This window comes from Bubalus bubalis, chromosome 8 (genome assembly GCF_019923935.1).
Source record: "Bubalus bubalis isolate 160015118507 breed Murrah chromosome 8, NDDB_SH_1, whole genome shotgun sequence".
In the NCBI taxonomy this organism is placed as follows: Eukaryota; Metazoa; Chordata; class Mammalia; order Artiodactyla; family Bovidae; genus Bubalus; species Bubalus bubalis.
In genome coordinates, this window is record NC_059164.1 from 103,617,907 (window position 1) to 103,643,654 (window position 25,748).

Here is a 25,748-nt window from a genome sequence, read left to right on the forward strand (position 1 = left end):
TGGCACCCCACTCCAGCACTCTTGCCTGGAAAATCCCATGGATGGAGGAGCCTGGTGGGCTGCAGTCCATGAGGTCGCTAGGAGTCGGACACGACTGAGCAACTTCACTTTCACTCTTCACTTTCATGCATTGGAGAAGGAAATGGCAACCCACTCCAGTGTTCTTGCCTGGAGCATCTCAGGGACAGGGGAGCCTGGTGGGCTGCCGTCTCTGGGGTCACACAGAGTCGGACACGACTGAAGCGACTTAGCAGCAGCAGCAGCAATGTGTATCTATTAATCCCAAACTCCTAATTTATCCCTCCCTTCTTCCCTCCTCTGCTCTCTCTTTTTCCCTTTGGTAACCAGAAGTTTGTTTTCTATCTCTGTGAATCTATCTTGTAAATAAGTGAACTTTGACTTTTAAAAGGTCTAGAACTGACCATGGAGAAGGCAATGGCAACCCACTCCAGTGTTCTTGCCTGGAGAATCCCAGGGACGGCGGAGCCTGGTGGGCTGCCATCTATGGGGTCGCACAGAGTCAGACATGACTGCAGTGACTTAGCAGCAGCAGCAGAACCAACCAAAGTAGCCACAGCCAAATGTTGACTATTTGAATTTAAATTAAATGAAAATTTAAAAGCTAGTACTTGGTCCTACTATACATATTCTGAGTACACAATAGCCGCATGTGGACATATTGGACATCAGGGAACATTTCGATCATGACAGCTATCTTGACTGAACAGTGCTGGTCTAGAAGGAGTAGACACATAATGACAAAACCCAGTAACACAATACAGTAAGTAAAATGATATAGATATACTTCAGGATGCTACAAAAGCACAAAGTAGATGCACCTAACTAGGCCTTGGAAAGAGGATAAGGAAGGCTTCCAACAATAAGTGAACTAAGTTTGAAAGGTTTGGGGGATGGGTTTAGGAGAGGGAATCTATATTTCGGGCAGCAGGAAAAGCACAAGAAAAGATAAAGACAGGTCAAATTTGGAGGGTTCTTAAAATAAAGTCACAGGATAGCAACTGCTTCACAGTACAGTATAAAAATTAGACTGCAATAGCTGGGATACTATTCCACAAAGAAAAAACAATATTTAAAATTTTTTCAATAAATAATTACTTTTAAAAAGAAAATTAGTTATCAGATCTCTCCAAATTTAGCTTTCATAGCAGGATAATGGCAGATACTTCATGAAGAAGTAATAATTCATGTTCTATTTCCCAATGATTCTATGTTTATGAGTCAAAATTAGAATGACTCATATCAATTATTAAATTGCCTTGGCAAGTTTCATTGAACTTTGATCTGAGGACAAGTTAGGAGGCCCACAATGCTGTCTGGACAACAGCAAGTAAAATACTAAGTAAAATAACCTAATGAACTGAATTGAACATAGTCGCACAGTCGTCTCCGCCTGTGCGATCACATGGACTGCAGCCTGGAAGGCTTCTCTGTCCATGGGATTCTCCAGGCAAGAGTACTAGAGTGGGTTGCCATTTCTGTCTTCAGGGAAATAACCTGATACTATCAATTCACTATTCCTAGTCTATTTACTCTCACACACTCCTAACAACCTTTAACATCTTTACCTTTCTCCTTAAAACGCCACATCCCCAAAACCCCAAAACCCCAAGATATCTTAGCTGATAACCTTCAGTTTGTCTTCACTGGGAAAAAATGAGGCAACTGGAAGACAACATGCACCGATTCCCAACATCATATCGACCTGCCCATCAGCACTGCTACTCCACATGCTCTGCCCTACCACTTACTATCAAAGAAAAGTCTCTATGCTCCTACCGGGAGCCAGTCCTTCCACTTGTGTGCCAAACCCCTTTCCCTCTGGCCTGTTCAGACACTGCTCCAGCAATTCTTCTGTCTCCCCTGAAATCACTAACGTTTTACACCATAATGGTTCATTCTTTCATTATATGCCCTTACCTTTTCATCATTAAAAAAATCTCATGACCCCAACTCCTTCACTAGCTATGGTCCCATTTCTCTTTTCCCTTTGTAGGAAAAGTCTTCACTATCTTCCCATACCTTCCTATTCTCTCTTAAACTCACTCACTCAGAGTATCTCCCTCAGTATCTTCTTATATAAATCATCAATACCATCCATTCCTTAACTCGAGTGGATAATCCTTAGTCTTTATCTTACTTAACATAGCAGCATACACAAATGACCACTCTCTCTGTTAATAAACTTTCTTCATTTAATTTTCTACCTCACTGGTTGCTCAAGTTCCTCCTATTTTCTCCAACCTTGGCGCTCTTCTTTTGCCTATCTATGCTCATTCCCTTGATGACCATATCAACCTCACAGCTTTAAAAACCACCTAATATACAAACGGGCTTCCCTGGTGGCTCAAAGGTAAAGACTCCAACTGCAATGCAGGAAACATGGGTTCGATCCTTGCATTGGGAAGATCCCCAGGAGAAGGAAATGACAACCCACTCCAGTATTCTTGCTTAGAAAATCCCATGGAGAGAGAAGCCTGGCAGGCTGCAGCCCATGGGATTGCAAAAGACTTGGACATGACTTAGTGACTAAACAACAATAAATATACAAACAGCTCATGCAGCTCAATACCAAAAAAACAAGGCAACACAATCAAAAATGAGAAAAACCTAAATAGATATTTCTCCAAAGAAGACATACAGATGTCCAACAGACACATGAAAAGATGCTCAAAATCACCAATTATTAGAGAAATGCAAATCAAAACTACAATGAGGTATCATTGGTTAGAATGGCCATCATCAAAAGATTTATAAACAATAAATGCTAGAGAAGGTGTGGGGAAAAAAGGACCCTTCCTACACTGCTGGTGGGAATGTAAATTGGTTCAGCCATTATAGAGGACAGTATGGAGGTTCCTTAACAAACTAAAAATAGAGCTACCACATGATCCAGCAATTTCACTCCTAGGATATATCCAGAGAAACCAGAATTCGAAAGGATGCATACATGTGATGTTCATTGCAGCGCTATTGCCAACAAAGGTCCGTCTAGTCAAAACTATGGTTTTTCCTGTGGTCATGTATGGATGTGACCGTTGGACTGTGAAGAAAGCTGAGCACCAAAGAATTGATGCTTTTGAACTGTGGTGTTGGAGAAGACTCTTGAGAGTCCCTTGGACTGCAAGGAGATTCAACCAGTCCATCCTAAAGGAGATCAGTCCTGGGTGTTCTTTGGAAGGAATGATGCTTAAGCGATACTTTGGCCACCTCATGTGAAGAGCTGACTCATTGGAAAAGACTCTGATGCTGGGAGGGATTGGGGGCAGGAGGAGAAGAGGACGACAGAGGATGAGATGGCTGGATGGCATCACCGACTCGATGGATATGAGTTTGAGTGAACTCCGGGAGTTGGTGATGGACAGGGAGGCCTGGTGTGCTGCGGTTCATGGGGTCGCAAAGAGTTGGACACGACTGAGTGACTGAACTGAACTGAACTGCAACACTATTTACAATAGCTAGGACATGGAAGCAACCTAAATGTCGACTGACAGAGGAATGGATAAAGATGTGGAACATATCTATACAATGGAACATTAGTCAGAAAGAGGAATAAACAGTGCCATTTGCAGAGATGTGAATGGACCCAGGGACTGTCATACAGAGTGAAGTAAGTTAGAAAGAGAAAAACAAATATCATATAATATTGCTTATATGTGGAATCTAGAAAAATGGTACAGATTAATTTATTTGTAAAGCAGAAACAGAGTCACAGAGTAGAGAACAAACGTATGGTTACCAAGGAGGGAAGAGTGAGTGGGATGAACTGGGACTGATATACACGCACTGCTATGTATAAGATGTGGATGTGACTGGTGGTAAAAGTGAAGTTCGATGCTCTAAAGAACAATACTGCACAGGAATCTGGACTGTTAGGTTCATGAATCAAGATAAACTGGCTGTGGTCAAGCAGGAGACAGCAAGAATGAATACTGACATTTTAGGAATCTGTGAACTAAACTGGATGGGAATAGGCAAACTTAATTTAGATGACCATTGTATCTACTACTGTGAGCAAGAATCCCATAGAAGACATGGAGTAGCCTCACAGTCAACAAAAGAGTACAAAATACAGTACTTGGGTGCAATCTCAAAAACGACAGAATAATCTGTTCGTTTCCAAAACAAACCATTCAATATCACGGTAATCCAAGTCTATGCCCCAACCACTGATACCAAAGAAGCTGAAGTTAAATGGTTTTATGCAGACTTACAAGACCTTCTAGAACTAACACCAAAAAAAGAGGTCCTTTTCATCACAGGAGACTGGAATGCAAAAGTAGGAAGTCAAGCGATACCTGGAGTAACAAGCAAGTTTGGCCTTGGGAGTACAAAATGTAGCAGGGCAAAGACTAACAGAGTTTTGCCAAGAGAACACACTGAGCACAGCAAACACCCTTTTCCAACAACACAAGAGATGACTTTACATACGGACATCATTAGATGGTCAATCAAAACCAGACTGCTTATATTCTTTGTGGCCAAACATGAAGAAACTCTACACAGTCAGAGAAAACAAGACCTGGAGCTAACTGTAGCTCAGATCATAAGCTCCTTATTGGAAAATTCCAGCTTAAATTGAGGAAAGAGGGAAAACCACCAGGCTGTTTAGGTATGACCTAAATCAAATCCCTTAGGATTATACAGTAGAGCTGACAAATAGATTCAAGGGATTAGATCTGGTAGACAGAGTGCCCGAAGAACTATGGACGGAGATTCATAACATTGTACAGGAGGCAATGACCAAAACCATCCCAAAGAAAAAGAAATGAGGAGACCTTACAAATAGCTGAAAAAAAGAGAAGCAAAAGGCAAGGGAGAAAGGGAAAGATATATCCAACTGAATGCAGAGTTCCAGAGAATAGCAAGGAGAGAAAAGAAGGGCTTCTAAAGTCAACAGTGCAAAGAACTGGAGGAAAACAACAGAATGGGAAAAACTAGAGATCTCTTCAACAAAATTGGAGATACCAAAGGACTATTTCATGCAAAGATGGACACAATAAAGGACAGAAACAGTATGGACCTAACAGAAGCAGAAGAGATTAAAAAGAGGCAGCAAGAATACATAGAAGAACCATACAAAAAAGGTCTTAATAACCCAGATAACCACAATGGTGCTGTCACTCACCTGGAGCTGGACATTCTGGAATATGAAGTCAAGTGGGCCTTAGGAAGCATTACTATGAACAAAGTTAGTGGAGGCAATGGAATTTCAGCTGTTCAAAATCCTTAAAAATGATGCTGTTAAAGTGCTGCAACTCAATATGTCAGCAAATTTGGAAAACTCAACAGTGGCCACAGGACAGGAAAAGGTTAGTTCTCATTCCAATACCAAAGAAAGGTAATGCCAAAGAATATTCCAACTACCATACAACCGCACTCATTTCACATGCTAGCGAGGAAATGGTCAAAATCCTTCAAGCTAGGCTTCAGCAGTACATGAAATAAGAACTTTCAGATGTACCAGCTGGATTTTGCAAAGGCAGAGGAATCAGAGATCAAATTGCCAACATTTGCTGGATCACAGAGAAAGCAAGAGAATTCCAGAAAAACATCTATTTCTGCTTCACTGACTATGATAAAACCTTTGTGTGGATCACAACAAACTGTGGAAAATTCTTCAAGAGATGGGAATACCAGACCACCTGACCTGTCTTCTGAGAAACCTGTTGCAGGTCAAGAAGCAACGGTTAGAACCAGACATAGAACAACAGACTGGTTCAAAATTGGAAAAGGAGTACATCAAGGCTGTATACTGTCACCTTGCTTACTTAACTTCTATGCAGAGTACATTATGGGAAATGCCAGGCTGATGAAACATAAGCTGGAATCAAGATTGCCAGGAGGAATATCAATAACCTCAGCCATGCAGATGATAACACTCTAATGGCAGAAAATGAAGAGGAACTAAAAACTTGATGAAAGTGAAAGAGGAGAGTGAAAAAGCTGACTGGAAACTCAGCATTCTAAAAACTAAGATCATGGTATCTGGTCCCATAATTTCATGGCAAATAGATGAGGAAAAAGTGGAAACAGTGGCAGATTTTATTTTCCTGGGATCCAAAATCACTGCAGATGGTGATTGCAGCCATGAAATTAAAAGATGCTTGCTCCTTGGAAGAAAAGTTATGACCAAGCTAGACAGCATATTAAAAAGCAGAGACATTACTCTGCTGACAAAGGTCCATGTAATCAAAGCTATGGTTTTTCCAGTGGTCACGTATGGGTGTGAGAGTTGGATCACAAAGAAGGCTAAGCGCTGAAGAATTGATCCTTTTGAACTGTGGTGTTGGAGAAGACTCTTGAGAGTCCCTTGGACAGCATGGAGATCAAACCAGTCAATCCTAAAGGAAATCAACTCTGAATATTCATTGGAAAGACTGATTCTGAAGCTGAAGCTCCAATACTTTGGCCACGTGATGCAAAGAGCTGGCTCATTGGAAAAGACCCTGATGCTGGGAAAGACTGAGGGCAGAAGGGAAAAGGGGCAACAGAGGATGAGATGGTTGGATGGTATTACAGACTCCATGGACATGAGTTTAAGCAAACTCCAGGAGATGGGAAAGGACAGGGAAGCCTGATGTGCTGGAGTCCACGGGGTTGCAAAGTGTCGGACACAACTTAGCGACTGAACGACAAAGAACAAATGAGAACCTACTGTGCAGCACAGGGAACTCTACTTAGTGCTCTGTGGTGACCTAAATGGGAAGGAAATCTAAAAAAGAGTGAATCTATGTAAACACATAACTGATTCACTTTGCTGCACAGCAGAAACTAACACAACACTGTAAAGCAACTATAAGTGAGTAAGTTAGTCACTTAGTCATGTCCAACTCTTCGCGATCCCATGGACTGTAGCCCACCAGGCTCCTCTGTCCATGGGATTTTCCAGGCAAGTATACTGAAGTGGGTTACCATTCCCTTCTCCAGGAGATCTTCCCAACCCAGGGATCGAGCTTGGGTATCCTGCATTGCAGGCAGATTCTTTACCATCCAAGCCACTAAGGAAGCCCCCGATAAAAATTCAGAGAGAAAATAAACCTAATTTGATGTAAGAAAAAATTTTTTAATGTAATTTAGTGAACATTGGAATGGATTCTCTGGCTGAGTGGTGAAGTGGGTTAGTCATGGAGGGAAATGTCTTGATTTTTAAAACAAAATCAGATACAAAGTGAAAATAAGATTTGTGGAATAATAAAGCTCCTAGGATGAGTAAGCAGTGACACTGACTCTAAAAAAACAAAAACACCTAAATGCCCAAATTTAAAGTTAGCTGTTACAACAAATACATCTTAAAGGTATAAGGACTCAAACTCATTAAATTTATTTCTTACTCATCTAATAGCACTAGGTGGCTAAACAGGTTGGCAAGATGGTTCTTATCTAGACTGATGGACAATCTACCATTTACAACACATGGCTTACAACTTTCCTTAAAGATCACCTCTGTTCCAGCAGGCCAGAAGGGAAAAACCAGATGAAGACGATGGTATGGCCTAGACCTAGAATGTGTGCACATCACTTGTGCTCATATTACATTCAGTTCAGTTCAGTCGCTCAGTCGTGTCCAACTCTTTGCGACCCCATGAATTGCAGCACGCCAGGCCTCCCTGTCCATCACCAACTCCCAGAGTTCACCTAGACTCACGTCCATCGAGTCAGTGATACCATCCAGCCATCTCATCCTCTGTCGTCCCCTTCTCTTCCTGCCCCCAATCCCTCCCAGCATCAGAGTCTTTTCCAATGAGTCAACTCTTTGCATGAGGTGGCCAAAGTACTGGAGTTTCAGCTTTAGCATCATTTCCTTCCAAAGAAATCCCAGGGCTGATCTCCTTCAGAATGGACTGGTTGGATCTCCTTGCAGTCCAAGGGACTCTCAAGAGTCTTCTCCAACACCACAGTTCAAAAGCATCAATTCTTCAGCACTCAGCTTTCTTCACAGTCCAACTCTCACATCTATACATGACCACTGGAAAACCCATAGCATTAGCCTGAACTTAATCACACGATCACAGCTAACTACAAGGGAGTATTGTCTTTATACTCAAAGCAAATAAGACATAGATATGGTGAACAGTCTCTGCCACTGGACCTCACTCTCAAATTCCAGACTCATGTCCCAAATGCTTACTCAACATTTTGGACATCTAATAGGTATTTCAAACTTAACATCCTTAAAACTGAATTCTTAATCTGAACCCTCCCCTTTCCCATGACACCTCTCTTTCTTGCACATCTCACCTTCAATCTATCAATAAATTCTGTTAGCTCTACTTTCAAAATGTCCAAACTCTGACCACTTCCCAAGACCTCTACTGCTACCAATCTAGTAAGCCACTGCCTTAGAGGACTGGAAGAGGCTCCTCCCTGGCTCCCTTGTGTCCATCCTTGCCCTTTACAACCCATTGCCCCCATAGCCATCAGAGCATTCCTATTTCCACATAAGTCAGATCATAGCACTCAGCTCTGGACTGCTACTTATTTCACTTAAAGTCAAACTCCTCACATGGCCTGTGGTCATGTTCCCACTGCTGCTTCAAGACCTCTTAGATTTCATCCTACTATTCACCTCCCTTCCTCAAGGCACTTCAGCAGCTCTCGCATCCTTACCATTTTTTAAACAGGCAAGGTACAGCCCTGGCTCAGAACCTTTGATTTTGGTTCTTCTGATACATTTTTCTCTGCCCTCCTAAAATCTTTGCTCAAATGTCACCCTTTTCAGACAAGGTCCTACCTACCTCTATTTTAAATTGCTACCTAATCCCCAAACTTTACCTGCTCTTTCATTTTTCCATAGCACTTACTACCTTCAAACACACTATAAAATTTTTTTTATGAGAGTGTGTGTGTGTCTCTCTCATACACACACACACCCCTACACCAGAATGTAAGCTAGATAAGGAGAGATCTTTGCATTGTTTTGGTTTTAAATGTACTAAGCAGCTAGATTACTACCTGGCACAGTAGAAATTCAAATATTTATTGAATACATAAATACCTATTGTCCTGTGAAATGACTCAATGCAAAATTTATCAATGTAGTTTTGGAAGGATGACAAAGCAAATGGTGGACAATAGCTTTAAAAATGCCAAAACAGAAGTCCTAATGCTTACCATTCTTCCATGAATGGTAAAGCCATGAGATACAGTCTTTCTACTCTCATACAGAGAAGTTACCTCATTCCTATGAAATGTTTACCCAAAATACCAATATGCTGCCACTTTAAAATTTCTTTAATTCAATAGTGGTTTAAAGATAACATTAATGGAATGTTGGCAATACTGAAACAGTTCTACTAGGTCAATCATCAGTCCTACTTTAAGAACTAACCAGAAGTTTTTGACAACTAGAGCCCTGTGCTAAAGTATGTCATTGGACATTCTTTAAAAATGCCATAAAGATATCTGAAAGCAAAATTTCGAATATAGTTATCCTTGTCCCAAAAATTGGCATAAAAATAACACAACTATAATTCTGTGAAGGCTTGTATTCTCACGCCACCCCTGTTATCCACTTACAAGTTCAGTACATAGCATGAAGAAGGGCAGGATGGGGATCAAGAATTGCCAGTGAAAACCAAGCAGTGTATGAATGGCTATGACACCGAATAGTTATGACTTCAGGATTAAACTTTTCTCTCAAGTACCCATTCATGATAACCAATAACTAAAAGTTTGATTCCTAAATACATATAGCAACTGAAGTGCCAAATTCAGTAGTAGAAAAATCATCTGCAATAAACCCACCAAAACGTTACACTGCACTAAATCTTTATGCATAATGAAACTTTTAGATTGTGTAATTTACTCTTAAAGTGAGAAGACACGCAGAAAGAATATACGGGCAAAACATTTCACATTTTAGAAGCAAGCATGTAAAAACTAAGATGAAATGAACATTTTCAGTAGTTGCAGAATAGGAATGTAAGGATTATAAAGTCTTCCCTATCTGAAGTTCTCTGACACCTGTTATTGTGCAGTCGCTCAATCATGTCCAACTCTTTGTGACCCCATGAACTGCAGAACGTCCGGATTCCCTGGCCCTCACTATCTCCCAGAGTTTGCTCAAACTTTTGACACTATTCCCACGGAAATTTAGTAATGTGATGTGTAAAAAATTAATTCTGAGTTATGTAGGAACAATTAACAATAGTTCTTTATCTTTTCATAGTAAAAAAAAAATAGAAAGGCAGTAATTGTTTGGGACTCATGGAAAAGGTAGGATTTTTTTTCTAAATAATAAATGGAAATTAAATTACCTTCATACATGACCAGAAATTATGCTACGAAGAACTCTTTAAAAACAAAACTCAAATTAGTAACTGTTGGGGTTTTTTTCCCTCTATACTTCGGAGAGATTTCTAGGTAGAGAGTACAAACTTTAAAATGGACAAAATGGGGTTAGACCCAATGTGGGAAAAAAATAAAATAGAAGTTCTAATAACTATTTACAATATCACTGCTGGAGCTAGTAAACTCCTTTAATAAAGCACATCTATAAATACAAACAGAAATTTACTTTGCAAAATAAGTGCTGGAATGCAGCAAATACAGTATAAAAATCTTAGGTCAACAGAGGAATAACCCCCAAGCAATATTTTAAACTGTTTCAAATACTCAAAGGTAAGTGACTAATTCAAAGCATCCTAAAATTTAATTTAAGCCATTCTGGAAATACAGTCAAATTTTTCTGGTGTTATTACTGTAAAGGTTATATATTTAGTAAAAGAAAAATATAAAACAAAAGTAGAGTATTTCTCAATTTAAACACAAGGCATTTTTCTTACAAAAAGGAGACACATACTTTTTTAAAACACATTGATTTTGGAACAACAGTTCAAAATAGTCTCCAAAAATGTTGAGGTTCTCTCTCCCTGTAAGTGTCATTTCAAAATTTGCAAAGTAGCCAGATACTACTACCAAAGAGCCTCTTGATGAAAAGTGAAAGAGGAGAGTGAAAAAGTTGGCTTAAAGCTCAACATGCAGAAAACGAAGATCATGGCATCTGGTCCCATCACTTCATGGGAAACAGATGGGGAAACAGTGGAAACAGTGTCAGACTTTATTTTTTGGGGCTCCAAAATCATTGCAGATGGTGATTGCAGCCATGAAATTAAAAGACGCTTACTCCTTGGAAGGAAAGTTATGACCAACCTAGAAAGCATATTCAAAAGCAGAGACATTACTTTGCCAACAAAGGTCCGTCTAGTCAAGGCTATGGTTTTTCCAGTAGTCATGTATGGGTGTGAGAGTTGGACTGTGAAGAAAGCTGAGCGCCGAAGAATTGATGCTTTTGAACTGTGGTGTTGGAGAAGACTTTTAAGAGTCCCTTGGACTGCAGGGAGATCCAGCCAGTCCATCCTAAAGGAGATCAGTCCTGGGTGTTCATTGGAAGGACTGATGTTAAAGCTGAAAACTCCAATATTCTGGCCACCTGATGCAAAGAGCTGACTCATTTGAAAAGACCCTGATGTTGGGAAAGACTGAAGGCAGGAGGAAGATGCGACGACAGAGGATGAGATGGCTGGATGGCATCACTGACTCAATGGATGTGAGTTTGGGTAAACTCTGGGAGTTGGTAATGGACAGGGAGGCCTGGTGTGCTGCAATTCATGGGGTCACAAAGAGTTGGACATGACTGAGCGACTGAACTGAACTGAACTTACAACATGAACAGAAGCCTGAATAGTTTACCCTCCCAACTGTCACAAAACCCTGTACTAAGTCAGGTATTCCAAGACTTTCACTGATGTTTAAGTCTTAAGTTTTCCTTCCTTCACAAGGAAACTAAGAAAAAAAAAATCAGGTAATGTATTCATAATTCTTAAGTGAAAATAATGACTACAACTATCATTTTACATTGCAGGGAAGCCCTTCAGGCTATGGAACAAAAAGCTAACACCATTGTAATTTCAAACAAGGTAATAGGTCCTATGGGTCCCAATGAAAAAGGAAGAAATATGACCAACCACCACTATATGCTTATCCTGAGTAGAAACAATTTAATGATAACTCTAAGAGTAATAAAGGTGCTAATTCTGGAACATCACAGAACATGACATAGATTTCAAGTGGAAAAACTCACAGTGAAGATGGAGAATAACACAGCTAGTATTATAAACTAGTAACTCCCACCACCTGATTGACATTTTCCACAACTTTTTTGGTGAAAAAACAACTTAACATATTCACTTTCACCTATACATATCTTGATTATAGAGTTAATATTTTTGAAATGTAGGTAAAAAAAAAAAAAAAGGACACTGTTGACCTTCTGGTGTCACCTACTAAGATATTTTCTTCATTTCTTATGAAGTTAATTTTGGATGAAACACGTTTTCTGTATCTGCCACTTTTCACAACCTCTCCACCAAATAAATCAAGGAAGGGATGTATTAACTATATACTACAGTGAGTTTAAACTTTTCTTGGATAGAAGCACCTTTGAGAACTGGGAGAAAATTACAAATCCTGTCCTGTCAAAAAATACAATAGCACAAAAGAACTTTAAAAATCAAATTTTAAAGTTCTAAAAATCCTACAAACTGGATCTACCTAATTTTAAGACTGAACTATAAAGCTAGAGTAATCAAGACAGTGTGGTACCAGGCAAAGAAGAGACATATAGGTCAATAAAACAAAGCATAAAACTCAAATACAATCAACTGATTTAAATAGAGGTGCCAAAGTAATTCAACAGAAAAAGGTTAGTCTCTTCAAGGAAGGTGAAAAACTGGACATCCATATGAAAAAGAATGACCAAACTTTAACCCTTACTTCACAGTATATAGAAAAATTAATTCCAAAAGGATCACAGACCGAAATGTAAAAGCTAAAACTGTAAAACTTATAGAAGAAAACATGGGAGAAAATTTTACAGCCTTAAGTTGAGCAAATATATACTGGGTAGGACACAGAATGCATGAAACATAAAAGAAAAAATTGATGAATTTTATTTTATCAAAAACAAAATTTCTACTCTTCAAAGAACATTTAGGAAAATGAAAAGACAAGCCACAGACTGGGAGGCATGTACAAGACACATGTCTGAAACAAAGAACTTGTATCCAGGTTATGTGTACAACATTCTTACAACTCCATAGTAAGAAGGTAAAAACTACATAAAAAGATCTGAATGGCTACTTTACCAAAGAAAATATATGAGCAAGTGAATGAGAAATAGATTTAAGGGACTAGATGTGATAGACAGAGTGCCTGATGAACTATGGTTGGAGGTTTGTGACACTGTACAGAAGAAAGGGATCAAGAACATCCCCAAGAAAAAGCAATGCAAAAAAGCAAAATGGCTGTCTGGGGAGGCCTTACAAATAGCTGTGAAAAGAGAGGCGAAAAGCAAAGGAGAAGAGGAAAGATCCATTTGAATGCAGAGTTCCCAAGAATAACAAGGAGAGATAAGAAAGCCTTCCTCAGTGATCAGTGCAAAGACATAGAGAAAAATAACAGAATGGGAAAGACTAGAGATCTCTTCAAGAAAATTAGAGATACTAAGGGAACATCTCATGCAAAGATGGGCTCAATAAAGGACAGAAATGGTATGGACCTAACAGAAGCAGAAGATATTAAGAAGAGGTGGCAAGAATACACAGAAGAACTGTACAAAAAAGATCTTCACGACCCAGATAATCACAATGGTGTGATCACTGACCTAGAGCCAGACATCCTGGAATGTGAAGTCAAGTGGGCCTTAGAAAGCATCACTACGAACAAAGCTAGTGGAGGTAAAGGAATTCCAGTTGAGCTATTTCAAATCCTAAAAGATGAAGCTCTGAAAGTGCTGCACTCAATATGCCAGCAAATTTGGAAAACTCAGCAGTGGCCACAGGACTGGAAAAGGTCAGTTTTCATTCCAATCCCAAAGAAAGGCAATGCCAAAGAATGCTCAAACTACTGCACAATTGCACTCATCTCACACGCTACTCAAGTAATGCTCAAAATTCTCCAAGCCAGGCTTCAACAATACACAAACTGTGAACTTTCGTATCACAGAAAAAGCAAGAGAGTTCCATAAAAACATCTATTTCTGCTTTATTGACTATGCCAAAGCGTTTGACTGTATGGATCACAATACACTGTTGAAAATTCTTAAAGAAATGGGAATACCAGACCACCTGACCTGTCTCTTGAGAAATCTGTATGCAGGTCAGGAAGCAAGTTAGAACTGGACATGGAACAACAGACTGGTTCCAAATAGGAAAAAGATTACATCAAGGCCGTATATGGTCACCCTGCTTATTTAACTCATATGCAGAGTATACATCATGAGAAACGCTAGGCTGGATGAAGCACAAGCTGGAATCAAGACTGGTGGGAGAAATATCAATAACCTCAGATATGCAGATGACACCACCCTTATGGCAGAAAGCGAAGAACTAAAGAGCCGCTTGATAAAAGTGAAAGAGGAGAGTGAAAAGTTGGTTTAAAGCTCAACATTCGGAAAACTAAAATCATGGCATCCAGTCCCATCACTTCATGGGAAATAGATGGGGGAACAGTGGAAACAGTGACTGACTTTATTTTGGGGGGCTCCAAAATCACTGCAGATGGTGACTGCAATCATGAAATTAAAAGATGCTTACTCCTTGGAAGAAAAGTTATGACCAACCTAGACAGCATATTAAAAAGCAGAGAGATTACTTTGCCAACAAAGGTCCATCCAGTCAAGGCTATGGTTTTTCCAGTAGTCATGTACGGATGTGAGACTTGAACTATAAAGAAAGCTGAGTGCCAAAGAATTGATGATGCTTTTGAACTGTGGTGTTGGAGAAGACTCTTGAGAGTCCCTTAGACTGCAAGGAGATCCAACCAGTCCATCCTAAAGGAGATCAGTCCTGGGTGTTCTTTGGAAGGACTCACATTGAAGCTGAAACTCTAATACTTCGGTCACCTGATACGAAGAGCTGACTCATCTGAAAAGACCCTGATACTGGGAAAGATTGAGGGCAGGAGGAGAACGGAATGACAGAGGATGAGACGGTTGGATGGCATCACTGACTCAATGGACATGGGTTTGGGTAAACTCCGGGAGTTGGTGATGGACAGGGAGGCCTGGCGTAATGCAGTCCATGGGGTCACAAAGAGTCGGACACGACTGAGCGATTGAACTGAATGGAACTAAGCATGTAAACAGATGTCAAATATCATTAATCATTAGGAAAATGCAAATTAAAACCACAACGAGCTACTACTGCATACATATTAAAACTGCTAAAACTAACAAGACTAATAATCCAAGGGTTGACAAGGATAAAGTTTGGAACTCTCATTCATCGTGAGTGGCAATGCAAAATGGTATTATTGCTTTAGAAAAGTTTGACAGTTTCCTATAAAATTAAATGTACACCTACCATATGACCCATTAATCCAAGTTCTAGCTCCTTACTAGAGAAATAAAAAACCCAGCATCCACACATAAACCTGAACCCAACATTTTTGGCAACCTTATTTATAACTGCTAAAAACTAGAAAGAACCCTGCTACCCATCAACTGGTAAATGCGCAACATCCATACGCTGCTGCTAAGCAATAAACAGAAACCAATTCCTGATACATGCCAAAAACACAAGTGATTCTCAAAAATACCAAACTAGGGACTTCCCTGGTGGTCCAATGGTTAAGAATTCACCTCGTAATGCAGGGGCCATGGGTTCAATCCCTGGTCCACAGCCACTCAGCCCATGCACTGCAGCTGCTGAGCACACAGCACTCTAGAGCTCGCACACCAGCACTAGAGAGCCTGCACTGAGACGAAGATCCTGCATGCCACACCTAAGACCTGAAGCGGTCAAAAACATAAATAAATACATAAAACAAAACATAAAAACAAAATACTTAAAACTGCTAAGTGGCTTAAGTTAGAGGAAAAAAAACTTCAACTTAAAAAAAAAATCAAACTAAATGAAAGACGCCAAATACATGGTAACACATACTGTATGATTCCCCATTTATGACTTTGGAAAAGGCAAAGCTAGAAGTCAGCTCAGTGTTTGTCAAGACTGGCAGTAGTGTAGCTGGGAAAATAAATGAAAAGAGGAATTAGGGAACTTTTGATGGAAATGTTCTTTACCTTGATTGTGGCAGTAGTTACATGACTATACACATCTGTCAAAACTTATCAAGTTGTGTGTTTAAAATGGTACATTATAGTATGTGTGAATTATAACCCAATAAACCTGACTTTTAAAAACTTATAGAACTCTAAATCACACCTTAACTTCAGAACCTCAAATATGATCTGCTCAGTCTCCATTAGACTAAGTAGAAAACTTTGGCCCATGAACTAAATCTGCCCCTACCCTAGCTGTTTTTTGTATAGCTCACAAGCCAAGAATGTTTTTACATTTTTCAATGGAAAAAAAAAGAAAATAATATTTCATGACACATTCAAATATCAGTGTCCATAAATAAGTTTCACTGGAACAGTCACACTTATTCATTTACACAGTCTATTAGCTGATTTTATGCTACAATACAATCATTGAGTGTTCAGTCCTTGTAACAGAGACAAAGCAGTTAGAAACACAGTGCCTAAAATATTTATCACTTGACCCTTTACACAGAAGTCAGCTGATTGCTGCCTTAAACACAAGTTGCCAAAAATCTTCTACACAGATTACTACACTTGGGAAGATTCATGTCAGCACAAATCTCTCTTCCATGAACAGTAGCTCTAAAATTTTTACAGCCATCAACTCCTTTTCTTTCAAGGAGATCAATGCCTAATGCAGATAAATGAAGAATTTCAACAGTTAAAGTATAGTGGGACTAAACAGAGCCTTGAGGTAAGCTCTGTAGAAGGTCCCTGATACCCTCAAAACAAATTGTTCCAACCAGGTGGTTGTCAATCTAATAAACTGATTTTATGAGTAGCATTAAAAAAAGAGAAATGAATGGTACAGAAAATCCAAGTGCACCATATCTAATAGGGTTTCATTCACCAATTCTTTAAAAAAATCTTCTTTTAACTGAGGTATAGTTGATTTACACTATTATATTAGTTTCAGGTGTACAACACAATAATGCAAAAAATTTATAGATTGTACTTCATTTAAAGTTACTATAAGATATTGGCTATATTCCCTGTTTTGTACACATTAACCAATTCTTTCACTAAATATCTGAGTACCTATGTGCCAGATGAGGATAAAAAAATGTACAAAACAGTCAAAAACTGCTTCATGTATATGGATATTAGAGCAACTCAAAAATCTATATTTGTTACAGCGCTAATGTGTTTTAAAAAACAGTACTAGAGCTCTATAGTAATTGGAAAACCACAATCTTATGGCACATTTGTCCCCAAAGTGCTGTCAATAATTGCAGCTATATTACAAGAATAAAAATGATGTTTCATTTCATGTTACAGAGCTTCCAGAAGATATAAAGTTAACTGAGTTCAGAGCAATTTTTATATTCTTTATCAAGGGCATTCCCAGAACCCAGAAAGAAATGTAATGTTACTGAGCATCACTTTGCCTCCATAAGCACAGTCCTGATATGGGGAGAAACAAGAATAACAGTTTTTTAAACCCAAGAGAAATCATGGAAACCAAAATAATCTCAGAGGATAGAGGGGAGAAAAAAATAATTGCTTAATGTTAGAGTAGAGGCTGTATTAAAGTTTCTTCTGACTACCGTGCTAATTATGCGACGGTAAATTAGATTGGTAGACAAAAGAAAACTGAAAAATAAAAACCACTTCCCAGAATATGTCAATGCCGCCACCAAATATTTAAGGAAGGAACAGAAGAAATAAGGCTAGATTTTTGGTTTCTTATCTACAACGTTATGACCATGCAAGCATTGTTTACAAAACAGAAAAGCTCCTCAACAGGCTCATCCATTTTGAATCCAGAAGCTGTATAGCTATTGCCGATCCTGACTTTACAGGATAACCAATTCAGACGAACTAGACAAAGAATGAGTAAAAGGACTCAAAACAATTCAACTTCTGAGGAAAAAAAATTCAGTAAAAGCCACTGACTCTAAAGGTTTATCTGAATGACAATTTGAGGCAGAAATTTAGGAAGCACAGGAACATACTGAATTTCATACAAGAGGAAGATGACACAAAATGTTCACTAAGTACCAGCTAAATTAATATCAAGATGTCAAGGGGGAAAAGGCACTTTTGCATTTCTAAAGGAGAAAAAGAGCTTTATGGTTGGAGAAAAAAGAACACTAAAATAAATGCTTCATTCTTCAACAAGGTAAGCATCAGGTCTTAGAAAACGCTAACAAAGCAGTATACAAATGCTAACAAAGCTCCCTCCCTTTCTTCCCCAGCACTCATAGAGTGTAGGTTTCCTTTTGTTATGACCTGATCAGCTCCCTCAACAGTAAAGCCAGAAACAGGGAATCAAAATAAATCAGACTTCTCTAGCCTATAGTCTTAATATAATTTTTCTAGCCTATTATCTAAATACAATTAAATCAAGTTGCTTTTAGGTTTTACTACATTCAAGGATTTGAGTACTCAGTTCCAAAGTTTCTTTCTTGTCCATTTACTGACTATCAATTCCTTTAATAGTCAGTATACATAAGTGACAGATGTCAGAAAATTTCTAAATAAAAGAAGAGGTGAGTGGAGCCAAAAGGAAGGAGTTCATTGAACGGTAAGAAAGACTACAGAAAGGGAATGCTAAAAACACCAAAGACACACAGTTATTTTATGGTTTTAACAAACAGGCATGTTTTGTCTACTTTGAAATGTATCTTAACAAGTTCATACAGCAATAGTCAGAACTGTAGAAACACAAAGTTTAGCGGGCTTAACACTTTTTAAAAGTATGATGCAATGCAACCTGGTTTGGCATGATTCATAAAAATGTATTTTAACACACTGAACCTCATTATAAAGGACATACTATCCCAGAATACTACTTAGTCAATGCATTATTATAATTACACAGTTTAATCAAGGTTAGTGATAACAGATCTTGAAAACAATACAATTTTAATTGTAATGTGATTGTAAGAGGCTCCTTTCTACAAAAATACACTGTAAGAGGAATGGTTAATAAATATCATACCCTGGCATAACACATTAAAAAAAAAACACAAACATTTTTATACCATATTGTCATAATGTCCCATACTATACCATATGGTCATAGAAAGTAAGTAACATCAGGGAACTATAAATGGTCAGAAGTAAATGTTTAATGCCAAAAGTAAAAGCACATTTATTTGATAAATATTTAATAAGCTCCTGTCATTTATCAGAATATTCTATTTTGAGCTTCTACAAAGTAATACTTACAAATACAGGACATGGAATTTGTTCACTTACCAACATAATTTAAAAAACTAAATCTACATTCTATGTTCAAGATGTCTGACAGCAAAATTTCTTAAATTAAAAACATAAAAATTGTTAAAATCACACTATATGTTAAATCTTTTATGATGCTGTTTAAAAATATTACAAAACCACATATATTATATTATGCAAGCATTAAAAAAGAGTATATGTATATACACTAAAATGTTTTATAGTAATTATATCTTAGTGGCAAGATTACAGATAATTTTCCAAAATTTTTTGCACTTATATTTTTCTAATTTTTCAATAATAAATGTGTTTTTCCTCTGAGAAACTTTTAGAAATCTGCATTTTACTGTCAAGTAAGGTAATTCTTTAGACACTTTCTTTCATTTCGTTCTATGCACTTGACAATCATAACATTATCTCCTTAAGTGCATATAAGGAAGACAGTTTAAAAGATGACAGTAAGCCAACTTCAAATTTAAAATTATTTTTTGGAGGAATTTATTCTATCATCTATAACACTGATATTTATATTGAAAAGAGATTCATTTTTAACCCTTTACTCTCCCCTCCCCCAGTCAAATACATTTATTATAAGCTCTTACAGGAAAATATGGAGGAAAAACTACTATTCATCACTAGCCATAAAAACTTCGGTGGAGGAGGCAGGGGGAAACACTTCTACTGAAAATTAGTTAAGAGTATACTTATGGTTTCAAGAGATACTAATATCTTTTCCAATTATTACCAATTTAAACTTGAATTCATCTAGCCTAGAAGTTCTCAAGTACTGGCACATGAGAACTGCCCAGGAAATATGCCAAATACAGAAGCTCATGGCCCTAGCTCTCACCTACTGAGTCAGAATCTTCAGAGTAGAGCTCAAACAATCTGGCCCTTTCAAATAAAATAGCAGACAATGTACTTAAAAAAAATTTCTCTGTATCACTGCAAACTGTTCTAATAATTTTGAAACAAAGTTCTCAATGAAAATAATGTTACAATCAGAAATACAATTTCATAGAAAGAGAAAGTGTCAGTCCCTCAGGCCAGTCTGACTCTGTGACCTCATGGATTGTAGCCTGCCAGGTTCTATCCATGGGATTCTCCAGGCAAGAACACCGGAGTGGGTGGCCATTCCCTTCTCCAGGGGACCTTCCCGACCCAAGGATTGAACCCAGGTCTCCTGCATTGCATGCAGATTCTTTAACATCTGAGCCACCAGGGAAGCCCCATTAATCTTACCATTCTTCGGGATGCAATTCAACAAAACCACACAAGCGCTACAAAGTAAAGCAAGCCTAGAGGCACCTGTGAGGAGTAAGACAAAGGCATATCCTATTCATGGAAAAAATAGACAGCAGATGTGACCCCAAGTATTCATCCATTAAAAACAATGTATTCTAAAAATAAATTTCCATGTCAACTGAACAAAGTTGTTTATAAATAAGAAGGAATGTGGAGGTGTGGGGAAGACAAGAGGAAGCTTCAGCAAGTTAAGTACCAAAAGCCAGGAAACAAAGCAGAATGAATGGCAACTGGGGACAAGGAAAATGGAGTGAACTAGGAAATGGAAGAAGGGATGACCACTGTCCTTAAAATCCAAGAAACTAGAGGAAATGAACAGATATTAGAGGAAACTGATCTGAGCAGAAATGCAAACAGAAAAGTAAATGGGAAGTGGTGTAAAGGATACACACACACACACATATATATATATACACATACACACATCACATATATCTACATAGAGATATTTATATAATTCGGAAACAATGTTCTCAACAAAAACAATGTTAGAATTAGAAAATTACAATTCATAACCCATGCCCATTATTTTTTATAATATATATTTATATATACAAATGAGAATTTTAAGATGAGATCAAATGGTAGTACAGAACGCATCTTGGGCACAGATGCAAGTGGTGTAAGAGAATGAAAAACAGTATTGTGAACAAACTGATACTGAACAGAGTAAAAGCATATGGGATGAATCTCAAAGTAAAGATGATGAAGCAGGAAAAAGAGAACTGCATAGACAGAAGAAAGAATGAGACGTTATGAGAATTGGGAAATAAAATGTAAGTGCTGTAGTACGAAGGAAAGAACTTTGAGCAAAGTCAATGGCGTTAAATCACATTATCTAATCAATAATTATAATGCACAGTTATCATACCATACATTATCTCATTATTTGGAAAGCATAATAAAGTGTATTATTTTATGTAATACATTTTACATAATAAAACCCCAAATGTAAAGAAAGTAATCTGACAAGGTGATAAGAGACTAAAATAAACAGTGGCTGAGAGATGGAAGGACTAAAGAAGTAAAGGAAAAAAATGGGACAGAAAGAAATCAATCACACCTATTTAAAAACCACAGGTAGGAATAAACAAAGAGGTGTGGATGCACAATGGATGACCGACTAAAAGGTGCCAGGAAAGCAAGTGAAATCTGACGGAATCTTGACAGCTTCAGGATTCAGAAAGTAAGTAGTTCCAAAGTGTCCAGAAGGATTTGTGACCGTAACATGTTACGGAGCGGGGGAATGAAGTAGAGGGCCTCAACAAGACTAAGACAAGAGGGGTGCAAAAAATCGTCTTAAGTAGAAGCTGAGGTTAGGAACAGGCAGGTCCGACCACTGGCAAAGGAGCGGGGAGGCAGGTGGAATTGGGATGGGGGTTACCAGCTGGCGACACTGCAAACATTAGGAACCGGGGGTCTGAGGTCGGGATGGAAGAAAGAACGGAAACACTGGCACTTAGGATTGAAAAAGTAGAGGCTAGATCAAAACCATTAGCTGGTTAAAACAGGTGACGAGAAATCCTCCCCTCCGCCCTAACAAGTAGAGAAGCGGCGGGAGGGCAGCGGCCTGAAAAGGGGCAGAGTCGGGGAGAGTTAGAGAGAGAATGATGCGCCCATCTTCACCGTGACCATGTAATAATTACACACAACGTTAACTTGGGCTGGGGTCCCGGCCCCGGCTACTAACCCAGGTATTTCACCAGGATGCCTGCCCCAGGTTCCCCTCCACCACCACCACCAAAAATAAAGAAAACATCCAGGAGATGCGAGGCTGGCTACCTTCAGCCAGCCGTGACCTTCTCGGACCAACCCCGAGTCTCGCCCCCTATTGATAGCCTCCTGCTCCACCAAGGCTGCCCGAATCCCCCAAGCCCAGAGCGCCGACCAGGGAAACCCCCCCTGGGCCATTGTGTGTGTTTACGTAGCGAGCTCCTGCCTGGTGGGGAGGGACAGATGGGGAAAGCCAGTCTCTCAGCCCGCAGAGCCCCGAGGAGGTGGCTGAGGGCAACCGGAGCCCCCACCGCCACCTCTTTCCCCCAAAATAAACACCAGTCAGCGGAGCCCCGAGACCAGAGGGGTGCAGGGTGCGCCGCCACTCACCTCCTCGGGAATGGCGGGGTCCGCAGCCGAAGAGGCCGCGGCGCCGGCCTCGGGCTCCATGTCCCCATTGAACAGAGCCTGGCCCTGCTCCGCGCCGCCGCCGCCGCCGCCACCGCCGCTCAGCGCCGCCATCTTATAACCGAGAGCCGGGCCCGAGCGACCGCTGCTGGGCGGGGAGGGGGAAGGGAGGCTGAGGGCGGGGGGAGGCGGAGGCGGAGGACGGGGGGCGGCGGGGAGGGACGGCCCGGGCGGCGTCGGCGGTGGGACGGCGCCTGGGCCACCTCGGGAACCGGCCTGCGGCCCCCGGCGCAGCTGAGCCTGAGGGGATTGGGGGAAGGACGCTAGGCCGGGGGGGCGGGGCGGGGGCAGGGGGCGGAGACGACTGGAAGTCGCCGCGGCAACGGCGTCACCCGCGTGTCACGGTCGTGACGTCACCTGAGGTGCGTGACGTGATCCTCGGAGCGCCCTTGCGCCGTCGTCAGGGGAGGGTGCCTACCCCTCCTGCCCAGCCTCCTCTCCCACGTTCCCTCCGCTCGGCCGTTTCCATGGCTCCGATTAGTTCTCTTCTCCTCAGTCCTAAACCTGTTCTGTGTTGTCGGATTTACTCGAAGAGGAGATTGGAGAAGTTGAAATCCTAGAGGGAGGAAGGCGGAAAGCCCATACTACTGTGTTATTTCAATTATCATTACAACGAACGTCTCCGAGTCATAAAAATAAGACTTGAAACCCCGAGGTTGTAACAGCCAAGCAGAATTTGATAGAAATATATTTAGGAAAAGCCAGGTTACCAGAATGATGCTTGGATCCTTTTCATTAAAGGATTTGGTCTGTCAAAGCAGGTCTAAATAGAAGTCTAAAAGCTTTTTTTTTTTTTTCTTTACCATCGTTTAGGAATGAAATGTTTTAGTCTGCTTTTCGTTTTCCAGATTCGTTCGTTTAACAAATTAAAGTGGATCACTTTCCATGCACTAAGGCCTGCACAAGGCATGGAGCATTCTAGACATCTGAAGCATCCAAACTTGAATCATTTAATTTTCCAGAAAATCATTCAAAATATTTTAAATACTTCTGTGCAGTTCATAAACAGAATAGCCCAAGGCATTCTCTATGCAAAATATGCGTGAAAACGTGAGGAGAGGTAAATTACCTTTGAGAGGCCCAATTACAGAATGGAATTCGTTAAATCTGACTTATTATTTAAAAATACATTTATGTGACAAGAAGGGGAAATATGCTGGGGAAAAAACTTAAGAAAGGGAAAAGTCAGAGTGAGAAGCAGTGAGAATTACTGTGAACTCCTGATGGGGTACAGGTAATCACAAAATAACCTAAGCATCAAGTCATGGTATGCTCTAAGTGGACTACCCATGGGGGGAAGTCACCAGTGACCTTCTTGTATTCACCATGATTCAAGAGATAGAAGACCGTTCTACTGACATCTTAAGCAGGATGTCTGTGTATGGATAGAGTCAATATGAGTCCAGGAGCTGATCATTACTCCCAAGGCAAGGAGTTCTGTGTGAGGCTTCTTGTTTAACCAGAATGCTAATATTCCCCTACATTGAAAAATAGGGGACAATAGGGGGAAATTAGAATACCACCTATTGGATGAGCTTAGTATTCTCTGTACTTTTCTTCTAAGTAGAGAAGTCTCTTGGAGACACTAAATTTAAATCAAAAGATGGCTTGACAAAAGTAGTGTAAATGAAGATGATGATAGAGGATGGTGGTAAAGGATAATGTCAATGAACTATACAAGTCTAAAGTGCCCTTCTTTACTATAAGGAATTCTAAGCAGAGGAACATGGAACCAGCAGCCAATTGTAGCACCTTTCCCCCTCGATACCATCAGAAATACAATTGGCAGAGTTTTTATTCTCTAATAGTCCAGTCCTATTTCATTTTTTAAAAAATCAACCCCTAGAAATATTACATCATCTCACTTCTTCATAACATTAAAACTCCAAGATTTTTTTTCCATTGGTTGCATTTTAAAGTATAACCTTCTTTATCTGCCACAATCTGTAGATCATCTCTTATTTTTTCTCCACAGAATGGGGGATCTCATCCATTTAATATTTATTCTTGTTAGCTTTTGTTTATTCAGTATTTTCTGACTTCATCATCAAATTCTGGATATATTTTCTTTGATTTCCCTAAGCTGTTCTAAAGACCCACAGAATCCAGATGGAAAAATATAGTGGAAAGCATAAACTTTGGAATCCAAAGATTAGTACTTTAGTGTCGGCATGCCACATCTTGGCTATATAATCTCAAGGCTAATAAGCACAAATCCCCGTTTGCTGTTCTTCCAGTCTCTAAAATGAGGGTAATGATAATGCCAGTCCTGTCTATCTGTACCATTGTGAGGATTAAACTTAATAGGTTTGCCCTTTATAAAATATAGTCACCCTCTCAGTCAGAATTCAGGCAAGGCATAGCAGATGTGGCTTATTTCTGTCCCATGATGTTTGTGACCTCGACTGGAAAGACTAACTGCCTGGAAGTGTCTCGGTGGTGGGGAACTGGAATCATTGGGAAGCTGATTTCCTCCTATCTCTGATGGTTGAAGCTGAGACCATAAGCCAGAATTCCTCTCTTTAGGTGGCCTGAGCTTCCTCCTAGTATGGCTACCTCAGAGTGGTGAGACTTCTAACAAGGTGACTGAGGGCTCCATACCCTCGGGCTCCTGAAAGCAAGGTGGAAGCTGTATTGCGTTTTATGACCTAGCTTCCAAAGTCAAACAGCATCACTTCTACTACATTTTATTGGATATGGGTAAGTCACGAAATCCTTCCCAAATTCAACGAAAGAGATGCCAAAGAATTTACAGACATATTTCATTTCAGATAGGTCATCTTTAGAATAATGAAATAGCTACTCTGTAGAAATGGCTACGTACCCTCACCTTCTCCAGTGGGGATTCTTCACTTACACTCTCCCCCTTTAATTACAGAGAATTGCCAAGACATATCTCAGTATGGTCATGAAGAAGCCTTTACCTTCTTTCTTTAGATTTGGAGGCCTCCAC

The 25,748-nt window shown here is 39.7% G+C and overlaps 1 protein-coding gene across 9 annotated transcripts in view; it reads right to left on the bottom strand.

Annotated features, from left to right (window-relative positions):
- Window positions 1-23,067, bottom strand: part of BRAF (B-Raf proto-oncogene, serine/threonine kinase) — a 165,952-nt gene extending 142,885 nt beyond the window's left edge. For 4 of the 9 annotated variants that reach the window (XM_044946957.1, XM_044946955.1, XM_044946958.1 and 1 more), the window contains exon 1: window positions 22,718-23,066. In XM_044946957.1, the coding sequence (XP_044802892.1) occupies window positions 22,718-22,849 (132 nt within the window). In that variant the 5' untranslated portion in view covers window positions 22,850-23,066. Of the gene's footprint in view, window positions 1-22,717 lie in introns of all 9 variants that reach the window. The other 5 variants (XM_044946961.1, XM_044946962.1, XM_006078792.3 and 2 more) reach the window with 3 other exon arrangements.
- Between the last annotated feature and the right edge of the window lie 2,681 nt (window positions 23,068-25,748).